The following is a 13,031-nucleotide window of genomic DNA, read 5'->3' as shown; positions in this document are numbered from 1 at the left end:
GTGGTTGTTTTGGAAAATAGCCTGGCAGCTCCTCAAAACATTAAACACAGGCTTATCATATAACCTGACAATTCCACTCCTAGATATTTACCTGAGAGAACTGAAAACATATGTCCACACAAAAACTTACACATGAACGCTCACAGCAGCACTATTATTAGTAGCCAAAAAGTAGAAACAACCCAAATGTCCATCAACTGATATATGGATAACAAAATGTGATACATACCCATACAATGGAATATTATTCAGCCACAAAAAGCAATGAAGTACTACACATGCTACATGGATGAACCCTGAAAATATCATGCTACATGAAAGAAGCCAATCACAAAAGATCACATATTGTACAATTCCATTTATATAAAATATCCAAAATAGGCAAATCTATAAAGACAGGAAGTAGATTACCGCCTAAAGCTGGGGAAGGAGTGGTTTTGGGGGTGGGGTGGGGAGTAACTGCTAATGGGTATGGGTGTTTCTATTTGGAGGAATGAAAATGTTTGAAATTAGACAGTGAAAATGCACTCTGTGAAGATACTAAAAACCACTGAATTGCACACTTTTTTTTTTCTTGGCTGCGTTGGGTCTTTGCTGCTGCACACGGGCTTTCTCTAGTTGTGGTGTGCAGGCTTCTCATTGTGGTGGCTTCTTTTGTTGCTGAGCACAGGCTCTAGGCACGTGGGCTTCAGTAGTTGTGGGTCACGGGCTCTAGAGCGCAGGCTCAGTAGTTGTGGCACACAGGCTTAGCTGCTCCACGGCATGTGGGATCTTCCCGGACCAGGGCTCAAACCCGTGTCCCCTGCATTGGCAGGCGGATTCTTAACCACTGTGCCACCAGGGAAATCCTGAATTGCACACTTTAAATGGGTGAATTTTATGGTATGTGAATTACATCTCAATATAGCTATTTTTAAAAAAGAGAAGATTCCACAGTGGGAGCCATTAGGCTAATCGTTACCCTGTGAGGGGTACTGAATGGAAAAGTGTTTCTAGGTATTGATAGTGCTGATTCTGGTTGCACGAATTTGTTCACTTTGTGAAAACTCATCAAGCTGTGCACTTCTGTTTTTGTGTCTTACATCTTGATAAAAGGTTTACTTTTTTCCTTTTAAGATTTATTTATTATTTATTTTTATTTATTTTTGGTTGCGTCGGGTCTTAGTGGCAGCACATGGGATCTTCGTTGAGGCATGCGGGATCTTTCAATGCAGCGCGCAGGCTCTTCGTTGCAGTGCACGGGCTTCTCTCTAGTTGTGGCATTCAGGTTTTCTCTCCCTAGTTGTGGCACACAGGCTCCAGGGTGCGTGGGCTCTGTAGTTGTGGCACAGGGGTTCCAGAGCGCGTGGGCTCTGTAGTTTGCAGCACTTGGGCTCTCTCATCGAGGCACGTGAGCTCAGTAGTTGTGGCGCGCGGGCTTAGCTGCCCCGTGACATGTGGGATCCCAGTTCTGCGACCAGGGATCGAACCCACGTCCTCTGCATTGGAAGGTGGATTCTTTACCACTGGACCACCAGGGAAGTCCTCAAAAGGTTTAGTTTTAAAACAAATAAATGGACAAATACATACCAACAGGTGGACCTGCGGGCACAACACATTTCTTTTCCACTCTTGAAGCAGGAGGTGCATTCTGGTTCTTGGCAAGATTTTCCTGTATTAATTCCTGTACCCGAGTTTCATTAATCTTTGGGAAAGGAAGAATATGAACTCGCAAGTGGGATCCTTCTGTTGGACGTGGAACTTTCTGAAACGCCATATGAGGGTTTGGATTTTCCTGCGATATGAAACATACGTAAAATGATTCCAAAGTTAAAAGAACAATGGCAGATTGTCAGCCAGAAACTGAAATCAGAGAGATGAGACACTGTACATACATTCAAATATATGCCATAAAATACAGAGTATTGGAATCTTACTTCTTACATGATTTACCAGCAGCATCTGATACAGCTGATCACTCTTTTTCCTCTTCAAGGAACACTTTCTTCACTTGGTTTCTAGGTCGTCTTGTTACATCTTTGTTTATTTTTCATCTCCCTAATCTCTTAACTATGTGAATACCCCAGGGCTCAGATCATGGGCCACTTTTCTAATTACACTTACTTTCTTGGTGGTAACTTCCAGTCTTTTATCTTTAAACCATAAATCACCAATGATTCACAAATTTTTATCTCCAAATGAGCTTCCTCCTGAACTCCATACCTGTATATTCAACCACGTGCACATAGTGTTTCCATCTGGATTTAAAATAACATTGTAAATATATGTCCAAAATGGAGCACTTAATATTCACCTCCTCCAAATCTGCTTTCTACAGTCTTCCCCACTTCAGTAAATGGCATATTTATTTTTTCCAATCACTCCGGTGAAAAGCTTAATCATTAATGCCTTTCTCTAATACCGAATTATCCATTCCTCTGCAAACCTTTTACACTTTGCCTTTAAAATACGTTTATAACCTGACCACTTTTCAATACATCTTGGTTCAAGCCAATATCTCTCATGTTGCTACAGAACATTCTCTTAACCAGTCTCCCTGCTCCACCCTTTGCTCCTACCCTCACTCTATTTTTAACACCGCAGACAGAGTGATCTAGTTAAAATGTCAAATCATCACCTAACTACTCTGTTCATTCAAATAGCTCTTCATCTCATTCAGAGTAAAACCAAAAGTTCTTACAATAATTTACAAGATATGGCTTCTCTATATGACTGTGCCCTACTACTGTTTCCTTCATTCATTCTGCTCCTGCTACACAGGCCTTCTAATTCCCGCCTCAAAGTCTTCACACTTAACTGTTCCCTCTGCCTGGAATGCCTGTCTCCCACCAGTTTGTACAGCACCCTCTCTCTTTTCCTGCATGTCTTTGCTCAAATGCCACCTTTCGTGCCCACCCTATCTAAAATGACACCCCCCAACACAGTCCCTATCCCCCTTACTATATTTTCCTTGTCACCTTCTCACGTACTACAAATTCTATTTAACTTGTTTATTGTCTGTCCTTTTCTCATTAAAATGAAACTCAAGAGGACAGACATTTTGATCAATTATAAACTATTTTTTTATCCTCTGCTGTATACATATTGCATCTAGAAACTGCCTGGCACATAGCAGGCACCCTAAACTACTTCCTACTGTATGCTAATGAGTGGGACACAATGTTGAACACATATTAGAATTGCAGTAATTAAATTAATTGTGTCAGTTAATATTTTCATAGACCCTTAGGGCTGGCATGGACTTTTATCCAGCTACCACTTAAGTAGAATTATATTTCAAATACTACGGGCAGAGTGGAATCCATCCTTTTTACAAAGTTCTCTAAAGAATGCTGCTATAGGGGCTTCCCCGGTGGCGCAGTGGTTGAGGGTCCGCCTGCTGATGCAGGGGACACGGGTTCGTGCCCCGGTCTGGGAGGATCCCACATGCCGTGGAGCCGCTGAGCCTGTGCGTCCGGAGCCTGTGCTCCGTAACGGGAGAGGCCACAACAGTGAGAAGCCCGCATACCACACACACACACAAAAAAGAAGGCTGCTATACAATCATTCTTAGACCAATTCTTGCATTTATTATTCTTTGCAACCAGAAAATTTCTTTTTCCTCCTGAACCTGTGTTATTCACGTTGTACATTAGGCTCAATACTGCCCTATACATTCTCTGGACAGTTAAAATGGCCAACTCTCATCATCTACCAGAGCTGCTCCCCACAATTCTTTTTGGTTATTTGACCCAGACCCAGACCACAGCAGATGATATAGGGAGCATATCTCAGCAATACAATGGAAATAATACTCCTTTAAGTGTCAAAAGCCTGGGTTCTAGTTTTTGCTCTGCTCATTATGTGATGCTGGATACATAACTTTGCCTAAGTATATACAGGCATACCTTGTTTTATTGCACTTCACTTTATTGTGCTTCGTAGATACTAGGTTTTTTACGAATTGAAGGTCTGTGGCAATCCTGTGTCGAACAAGAGTACTGGCACCATTTTTTCCAACAGTATTTGCTAACTTTGTGTCTCTATGTCATGTTTTGGTAATTCTAACAATATTTCAAACTTTTTCATCATTATTATATTTGTTATGGTGATATGTGGTCAGGGATCTTTGATGTTATTATTACAAAAAGATTATGATTTGCTGAAGGCTCAGATGATGGTTAACATTTTTTAGCAAAAAAGTATTTTTAAATTAAGGCATGTACATTGTTTATTTAGACACAAATACTATTATTGCACAGTTAACAGACTACAGTACAGTGTAAACACAACTTTTATATGCACTGAGAAACCAAAAAATGCGTGTGACTCACTTTATTGTGATATTCGCTTTACTGCAGTGGTCTGGAACTGAACCCACAATGTCTCTGAGGTATGCCTGTACTTACGCTTTTCTTAAAAGGTTCCTGAGAAGGTGAAATCAGATTGAAAACTTGTTCTTGCCAAAGCAGCCCTCATACACACTTTGTATTTTCCCCTTATATTGTCAGCAAAGACAGGAAAAAATAAGTAAATTCCTATGCCAAGTCTTCACAATCACCACTTTCTAAACTATATGTTGAAAAAACTGTTCCAAAATTACACCTGGATTAACACCAATATCACTAGCCCAGAATTTCTGAAACTGCCCTTTTCCAAAAGCAGCATGTTTTTTCTCTGTTCTTTAGGCACAATATCTAAGATACCTCGTCTTCTCAAAAGTTATAAATATCAACTTTCTAATACCCATTGGGCAGATATTTCTTTCAGGAGGGGGAGGTAATTCATGTGGATTTTGAGTTTGAATCATTTAAAGTACATTCTTCACTACTTCCATTTCTATCTATACTTATTTTCTTTATAATAAAATAAAAACTTTAAATATACTTCCTATGATATAAATAATATTCATTAAAACAAATTTGAAAAAATGGAAAAATAAAAGTAGAAATCTTCTTAGTGGTGCCAGTATCTTTTCTAGTATATTTTCTCTCTCTCTTACTATGTATTCTTCTCTCTTGCTCCAAAAATGACTTAAGGTGGTTTAGAAAAATAAAGATACACATATTGATTGCTTCTAATCAAAATTCTGTAATGTTATGGATTCATCCTAAACTTTGTAAGGAAGATCAAAGATCCAAAAACAGTCAAGGCAATTCTGAAGAAGAGTAAATAGAGAAGTCAAACTTTCCAGATATCAAAATTTATGCAAACCTTTAATAATTAATACAGTATAGTAACTGGCATCACTGAAGGGTTAAAGGGCTAATGGAATAGAGAAGCCCAGAAGCAGGACTATATGTGAAAATGTGATAGAGACAGGAAACACTATAATTCAGAAGGAAAAGTTAGACAATTCAATGAGAGAAGGTAATACAACAAAGTAATTTTAGCTCATGGTCTCTGATATCAGACAGCCTGGGTCAAATCCTAGCTTAGCCACTCACTAGTAGCGTGACCCGGTGCAGTATCAATTCTCTTACCACTTGGGTTTTAGTTTCCTCATCTGTAAGGAAGATAATAATATAATACCTACTTCACAAGGTTCTTGTGAGGGTGGAACAAGTTGTTATAGGAAAGCTTTACAACACACACACACACACTTCCCCAGAATAAATCTGAAAGCTCTTTTCTGAAAGTTTACTAGAGTATATTCATTTGAAAAATGTTTAGTCACTGCATATTCTATGGCATGACACCATGCCTCTGAAACTAAAACCACCTCTTTCTCCCAGGGTTCCCATCATATCACCAGCTACTTATATTTTAACAACAATGACAACAATAATAGTACTCAATGAGGGTTTAAATAAAAATCACTTATTAAAGAAAAGATATAGCTATTTGTCACTAATAGTATTTTTTTCTCATAAGCAATTTGAAATATTGTAAACCAAATCCATATACAATTCAGAATAATAAGCATTCTAAAAAATGATTTTAAAACAAAGTTCAAAGCTGAGGCTATCCTTTAGCTGTACAGATAGTCTTCATAAAAATTCAGATTATGGGCTAAAGTTACTAAATGATAATATATTCAGCTGTGTTTAGAAAATTCAAAAAAGGCTCATGCTCCAAGATCTAGTACTATTTGGTTTTCTGGCGGCCGTATTTGTACGCTGCTGCCCTCTAGCGGGCAGTATGGTAAATATAAAGGACCACACTCACCACCTCACACCCACCTTAGTCACATAATGACTTCTGAGAAGATAGCAGAAATGAGACATTTTAAGGCTCGTTGAACTCTGCATGTTCTTGGAAACATGCTATAATTTGTAACTCCAAATGCGTTTAGATCAATCCCTTGAAGATTACTGAGCTCATTAAAAACCGCAGCCCAATTTCATTGTTGAATCTCCGTGTTGAAATAAGGAAATGCATTATTTTCCAACAGAACAAAAAGCAGCCAAATATTCATCTTTGATTTTAGAGAAGTGCAAATATAAAGTAATAACTAAGGACTTAGACAACTACATACTTATGGTGAACATAATTCTGTCCAAAGCAACAGGAAAGCTGGCAAAATGCACTATCATTTAGAGGGAATTTTAAAGTTGGATAATGATTTTCAAGAAGTGGGTTCTGTAATCCTGCTTTTAGAGTATACTATAGCAATGGGAGGTATAATGATTTTCTCAGACTTGAAAAAATGACACACACACCATCTGGTCTGGAAACATGGATTTTTCTTTTCTCTCTCTCTTTTTTTTTGGCAAGCTAAATGAGAATATGCTTAGGGCTTACAAAAAACAAGGCTGAGAAAGCACTTCAAATAAAAGCAAAGCAAAGCAAGACAAAACAAAAAGCCCCAAACCCTACTGGAAATTCAAAGTAGGCACACTGGGAAAAAAAATTTCTTCCAACACATTGGTCTCAGCAATGAATGACAAATCAGTGTGACCTTGTCAGGGTTTACCAAGTTTCCCATATTAATTTAGGTATTTAATAATTATTTAATGTGCACCAATCATACCTAGACCTGTGTTACACAAATTCTTAAAAATCCTTTTAAATACAGCCGAAACCAATACTATCAATTGGACTAAATCGTTAAACACTGAAAAAATGTAACTGGACTTTTTAGAGTTGCCTGGCTGTGAACATGTTTGATGGAAAGAAACACTCTCAATTTTCCATCCTCACAGGTCTTTCAATGATCACCTAATAGAATTAATGTCTCATCCTTAATACAAAGAAATTTGGTATACGACTTCAATATGTAATGTGCTGGTTGCCCTAATTCAGGGTTTCTTAACCTTGACACTATTGACATTTTGGGCTAGATAATTCTTTGTTTGGTGGTGGGGGGCAGGGAAAAGTGGGTGTCTTGTATACTGTAAGATGTTTAGAAGCATCCCTGGCCTCTACTTACTAGATGCTACTAGTATACCCTTTCTAGTTGGGACAGCCAAAAAATGTCTCCAGACGCTGACAAATTTCTGGGGGTACAGAGTTTGCCCCTGTTAGAACAACTGCTCTAATTCATGACTCTAGACGGAGGCTTCATGGTCTAAGACAAGTCTTTTTACAAGTACCAAGAAAGCACAAAGTGACTAGCTAGGAGACCTAATACTCTCACTCACCCGCTGGCATGCAAATTAAAGCCATAAAAGGATAAAACCACACACCTATTAAAATGGCTAAAAACAAAGCAAAACAAAAAAACAACTGAGGATACCAACTGTTGGTGAAGACACAAAGCAAACAGAACACTCAAATATTGCTGGCAGGAATGCAAAAATGGTATAGACTTAAGGAAACAGTCTGGCAGTTTCTTACAGAGATAACATTTTGTTACCATTTTTCCAGCATCCTACTCCTAAAATATTAACTCAGGAGCAAAAATATTCAAGTTCACACAAAAACCTGTGCAAATGTTTAGGGTGGTTTTACTCATAATTGCCAATACTGTCCTTCATTTGCTCAACAGATAAATAAAACTCTGGTATAACCATACAATGGAGTACTGCTCAACAATAAACAGGAATGACATACATGCAGTGGCATGGATGAGTCTGAAATGCATTATTCTAAGAGAAAGAAACCAGACTCGAAAAACTATGTCATGACATTATGGAAAAAGCAAAAACTACAGAGACAGAAAACAGATCAGGTGCCAAGAGTCTGAAGTGGCAGAGCGATGTGACTCTAAGGGAGCATTAAGAAGAAACCTGGGGGAGACAGAAATGCTCTACGCCCTCAGTGTGGTGGCGGTGGCCGCAAAACTCATTCGTTTACCAAAACCCATCAAACCGCACGTTAAGAAGGGTAAATCTTACTACCTGTAGATTACACCATGGTAAACCCGACTGAAAATAGACAAGCAAACCAGACAGGGTGGAGGAAGGAATCTGATTTTTACGCTTTGGGGTGGGGGCCTCATTTCATCCTAACAATCTAAGTAAGTTGTTTATGTTTTGACTTTTTAAGATGAAAGATGACTGTAATATTTTACTTCCTTCCTATAACAACAAAAACAAACCCCTTTATTCACAGTTGGCAAAGAGTACAAATATCATCAGTGTAGACTGAATGTGCCTGGGAGTGAAATTAACTTTCTGCAGAAATGTAAAGGGAACAGATCTTATGTGATTTAGAATGGCTACTCCTGCATTTGGGCTTTGTTCTCTCATTAGTTTTCAGACTTATTTGTTTCAACACTGGGCAATGAAATACTTATTAGGCACAAACAGAAATCTCATATTATTTTATAAGAAAGTCCAAGTCCTCTCATTTTTCCTTTAATTTTTAAGAAAACAAATTACACAGTCTAGCAAATGTTTATGTACTACCGCAGATGAAAAACAAATTAGAAAAACTGCACTATGTAAAACAGTAAAACACATGTCCAATTGATTTCTTGCTGCCTTGGAACAGATGTTTATAAAGCTCTTGATCTGACCTATCCTAATATTCTCATTTTGCATTCAGCTAGTTGTCTTTTATAAGTGTATACCAAGAATCACAGAGAAAGAGCAGGTGAGTAGCTACATGTGCTGTCATGTAGACATCAAGAATTCTGATAGCCAAAGTAGGCAGACACAGTATTATCAACCCGGCATGGAAAGAAAAGCTGTACCAATGTATGGCCAATAAAAATCTTCATGGTATAACTTTGCCAACACATACACATTTGTCTCTAATGGATTTATTCCTTTCCTTCGTCTTCATTCCACCTTCCCTTTCCCTTCTCCACCAAACTCACCAAACCCTTTTCTTAATTATTTAGGAAGCTTCAGAAAGTTAAAAGAGCAGCTAAACCCCGTTGCAATTCATCCTACTCAGGTCTACTCACATTCCTACAATTCATCCCTACTCACTGAAAAGCACTATAAGGGAATGATGATAAGAAACTGGACAGTTAACGTTTGTTTTTGAGGTACTTCAAAGGGAAGTGAAAGAGAGAGGCTAGATACACATACCAGACTTCAGTGCAATAAAGTATTTACAAACATCTGAATGGAATCACCAGGTCTCAATTCTAACCCAATAATAAGGAAACAGTCAAATTATATGGTTGGTTTTTGCTTACCAAAAGGGAATTTTAGAAATGTGATAAAAAAAAAAAAGACTAGTTAAAAATAGAACCATCTGGATTATTTTCCTTGCATTGAGACCATCCTTCCTCCCTCCCCTCAACTTCCTGTACAACCCAAGAAAGTAACTTTACCATCATGTCTGTTTTTAACTTTGTATCTACTTCAGATAAAACTTTGTATTTACTTCAGAAAAAACTTTGTATTTACTTTAGGACCATCATGGATTTAGAATCACAGAACTGGAAGGAATCTCATAAAGTCTGATGATAATCCACTGGAATATTCTCAAATACTCATTACTCATTCATCATGTATGTGTATCCCCTTCTCAAGGATATTAGTGGAATCATGTACCTAGAAAATGCCTGGAACTAGTAGGTACGTAATATACATACTGAATGAACAAATTTGATTAACTTAAATGGAACAGAATTAGACTGTGGAAGGGAAAAAGCCCAGCAAGGGCTCAAGAAATGCAGAGTACATTTGAAGGGCGATTTCCATATCTTACCTAGTAATACATCCCTCACGATGATCACTTTAAAAGTGCTATTCTATAGGATGGGGGCTGTTTGTGTTTTACAATCACCCTTAAGAACATATAATTACTAGATATTTATTTTATTGCAGTTTTCAGTTTTGTTTTGGCTTAGTGTAAGCTACGTATCATTAAACTTAAGTTACAGATTACATTTAAGCTATCATTATATTTCAGTTACTTTGTTTTTGCATCACAATGGCTTGGCACACTCCCTTACATACACTGCATATTCTGTCCTGTGACAGAGACAAACCTGGGTCACAACCCCAGCTCTGGTCACTTACTGGCTATACAATTTTGCAGTTCTGGAACAGTCTTGTAAAAATGCAAGAAATAGATATTCAGTTATTAAAGGGATCAGTCCCAGAGTCTCAAACACTGATTCCCATTTGATGTTTTGCTATTCTTTGAAATCCATAAATAAATCACTCCTAGTAGGCCAGGAAAAAACCTTTCTAATCTTCAATTTCCTCACATATCAACACCTGCCCTATCTACCTCACAGGGCCATTTTCAAGTCAAATGAGAAAATACATTAAAGAGCTTTATAAAGAAAAAAGTATAAAGTCAGCCTTTGGAAGTACCACTATTTTTCCAATTGGAGATGAGCCAGCCTAATGGAGTGAAAGAAGATAGTCTTAGGAACTGGATAGAGGAAAATTCCTGAATTTAAAATCTGGATTCAATCACTTAATAACCATATGATCCTGAGCCAATTATTCCCAGTAAAATGGGGATAATGACACCTATTTTACATCGTTATAAGGATTAGAGATGATGTATGTAAAGTGCTTAATTCCATGCCTGGCACGTTGTGCTAAACACTCAATATTTATTATTATTACAATACGTCAACAGAATTTTCTCATGTGATCACGCTACACGTTAGTTCTATACAGCCATCATATTGACAATAAATGGCAAAGACCAGCACAGAACACAAGTTTTCCTTCTGACAGAATTCTTTTTTAAGTTTCAGCATACTAATCAAGAAACAGATTTATTATATTGGACACAGTTATAAATGTGGAATTTAGGATATCAGTCCAAGGGATAAATTTTAAAATAACTTCAGGAATAAAATTCATAAATAACTGAATAATATGAAACAAAGAAACACAGTTTAGTATTCATGTTTTTATCCAATTGGTTCTCAGATTTCGAATGGATGTGACAAAGCACTGACTAATGATCCAACATCCAAAAAGGTCCACCTATTCAAATAATGAAGTTATACAATACCAGTATACTGACCCAAAATCTTTCTTAACTGTATTTCCTTTAAAATGCATCTTCCCTCAACTTTCCCCTGGAAAACCATACTTCTCACTTACTTCCCTTTACTTAGTAAAAAGATTCAACTCTGAAAAGCTTCACACGCAGGAGATATCATTAGCCACAATCCACTTTTCTGTGTGCATCTTAGGTTTTCTTCTTTCCTGGTATCCAAATGCATATTTTACCACACTCCAGTCTTTTTAACTTATTGTATTTCTCCTCTCAGGGAATATTTTCACCCTTGAGTTTCTGTAGTCACCTGACAGTTTTCTTTCTTTCTTTCTTTCGCTTTTCACTCCCTATATGTTCAAAACAATACAACTCAAAGTTTTTCCTGATACAGTGGACAATCACTGTACAAAGCTAGAGCAGAGTAAATTGGTCAATTCTGTCTGACGCAGTTCTGGTTTCCAATGAGTCTAATCTTTACATCTCAAAAATGTTCAATACACTCTTAAGAAGACAGAGACCTAAATGAAAATCACAATGAAGGCAAATGACAAACTGGAAAATTGTGACTAATATGTTTTTGTAATAGAGCAATTGACAGGAAAATCACTTTGAAAAGTGAGGTCTATTTTGATGCCCAGTACCAACTGTAATATCTTGTAACTCATAGTCCCAAAGAACAAAAGAGATAATCACTAGGAATACAAAGCTTTTTAATTTTTCAAACAAAATACTTTATTAATACTTTTAAAATTAATGGCTGTCTAAATAAATACACTTACTTACATTTTTGAATAGTTGCTCAGCAAGTTCTCTGACATGCTTTATCATCTTCACTGGGTTATTTTCTTCAACTTTAATTCGCTCTACTTCAAAAGCTACCAACTTGGAAAAAGAATCAAATGGTAAAACATCAACTCCCAAATATGCTGAATATAGAAAACTGTGTGAAAATTTCACACAATTTGCAAACCAGAAAGCATCCAAAATGTATACTATTATTAAAACAAATTGTTTTAGATTTTTACTGTGTTTTGCCTCTATTTTACAGTTACAGAGTCAGTCAAGCCCTTGCATGTTCTGGTGGTCTCTCTCTGCTGATTTAGGGTCTTGGAAAAAGTCATTTCTGGAACTCAGATTCTTCTCTCATTCTCCAGGCCTCACTCAGAGAATTCTCTCAGAGAATTTCAGATGGTCAGAAAGTCTTCAAACATTTCCCTAACTCACAAAATATGAACCAAATGTTCAAGTTGGGTCACTCTAGTCCTAGCATGCTAACAGCATGATTTGAAACAAGTCACTAAAACTCCTGAGCTTCAGTTTCTTCATCTCTAAAATAAGATGGAAGAACAAGATGACCTTTAGGTTCCTTCTAGTTCTCAAATTTTATAAACTCTGATCCATTTCCTAACCAACTAACTTACTGGGAGAACTGTGCTAGTGTGTACACTTGAAGTAGAGCAAAGAGTACTGACAGGAAAAAATGAGGTATAGGGAGGAGGTAAACAGATGGATTTTTTTTTAAGGGTATAATGTAGGAATTCTCATGCAAGGAACTAATAGATTCACTGGAGCAGACATATAAAACTATGACTCCACCTCTTCTAGGCCAGGATTCAGAAGGATTGCCAAAGAAAGTCAAACGTTTCTTTCCTTCTAGCAGGTCTATTTGATGGGAGTGTGGGGACAAGACAACACACAGTGCAAGCTGTCACTCCAAGCTCCATAAGCCTTGTGTGTGGTAG

General features: G+C 37.3%; 1 protein-coding gene across 6 annotated transcripts in view; it reads right to left on the bottom strand.

Moving 5' to 3' along the window:
• The window catches only part of SBF2 (SET binding factor 2), a 459,568-nt gene that overhangs the window by 178,254 nt on the left and 268,283 nt on the right, over positions 1-13,031 (bottom strand). For all 6 annotated transcript variants that reach the window (XR_003434541.1, XM_027115413.1, XM_027115415.1 and 3 more), the window contains 2 exons: positions 12,073-12,171; positions 1,570-1,774 (listed from right to left, as the gene is read on the bottom strand). Coding sequence is in view for 5 of the 6 variants with exons in the window: in XM_027115413.1 (XP_026971214.1) it covers positions 1,570-1,774; positions 12,073-12,171 (304 nt within the window). In the remaining variant the exon portion in view is untranslated. The remainder of the gene's footprint in view (positions 1-1,569; positions 1,775-12,072; positions 12,172-13,031) is intronic.

This window comes from Aethalodelphis obliquidens, unplaced genomic scaffold (genome assembly GCF_003676395.1).
Source record: "Aethalodelphis obliquidens isolate GAN/ISIS:26980383/991018 unplaced genomic scaffold, ASM367639v1 scaffold14, whole genome shotgun sequence".
Taxonomy (NCBI): domain Eukaryota; kingdom Metazoa; phylum Chordata; class Mammalia; order Artiodactyla; family Delphinidae; genus Aethalodelphis; species Aethalodelphis obliquidens.
Note: the sequence above shows the minus strand (reverse complement) of the source record. Positions and strands in the feature narration are given on the sequence as shown.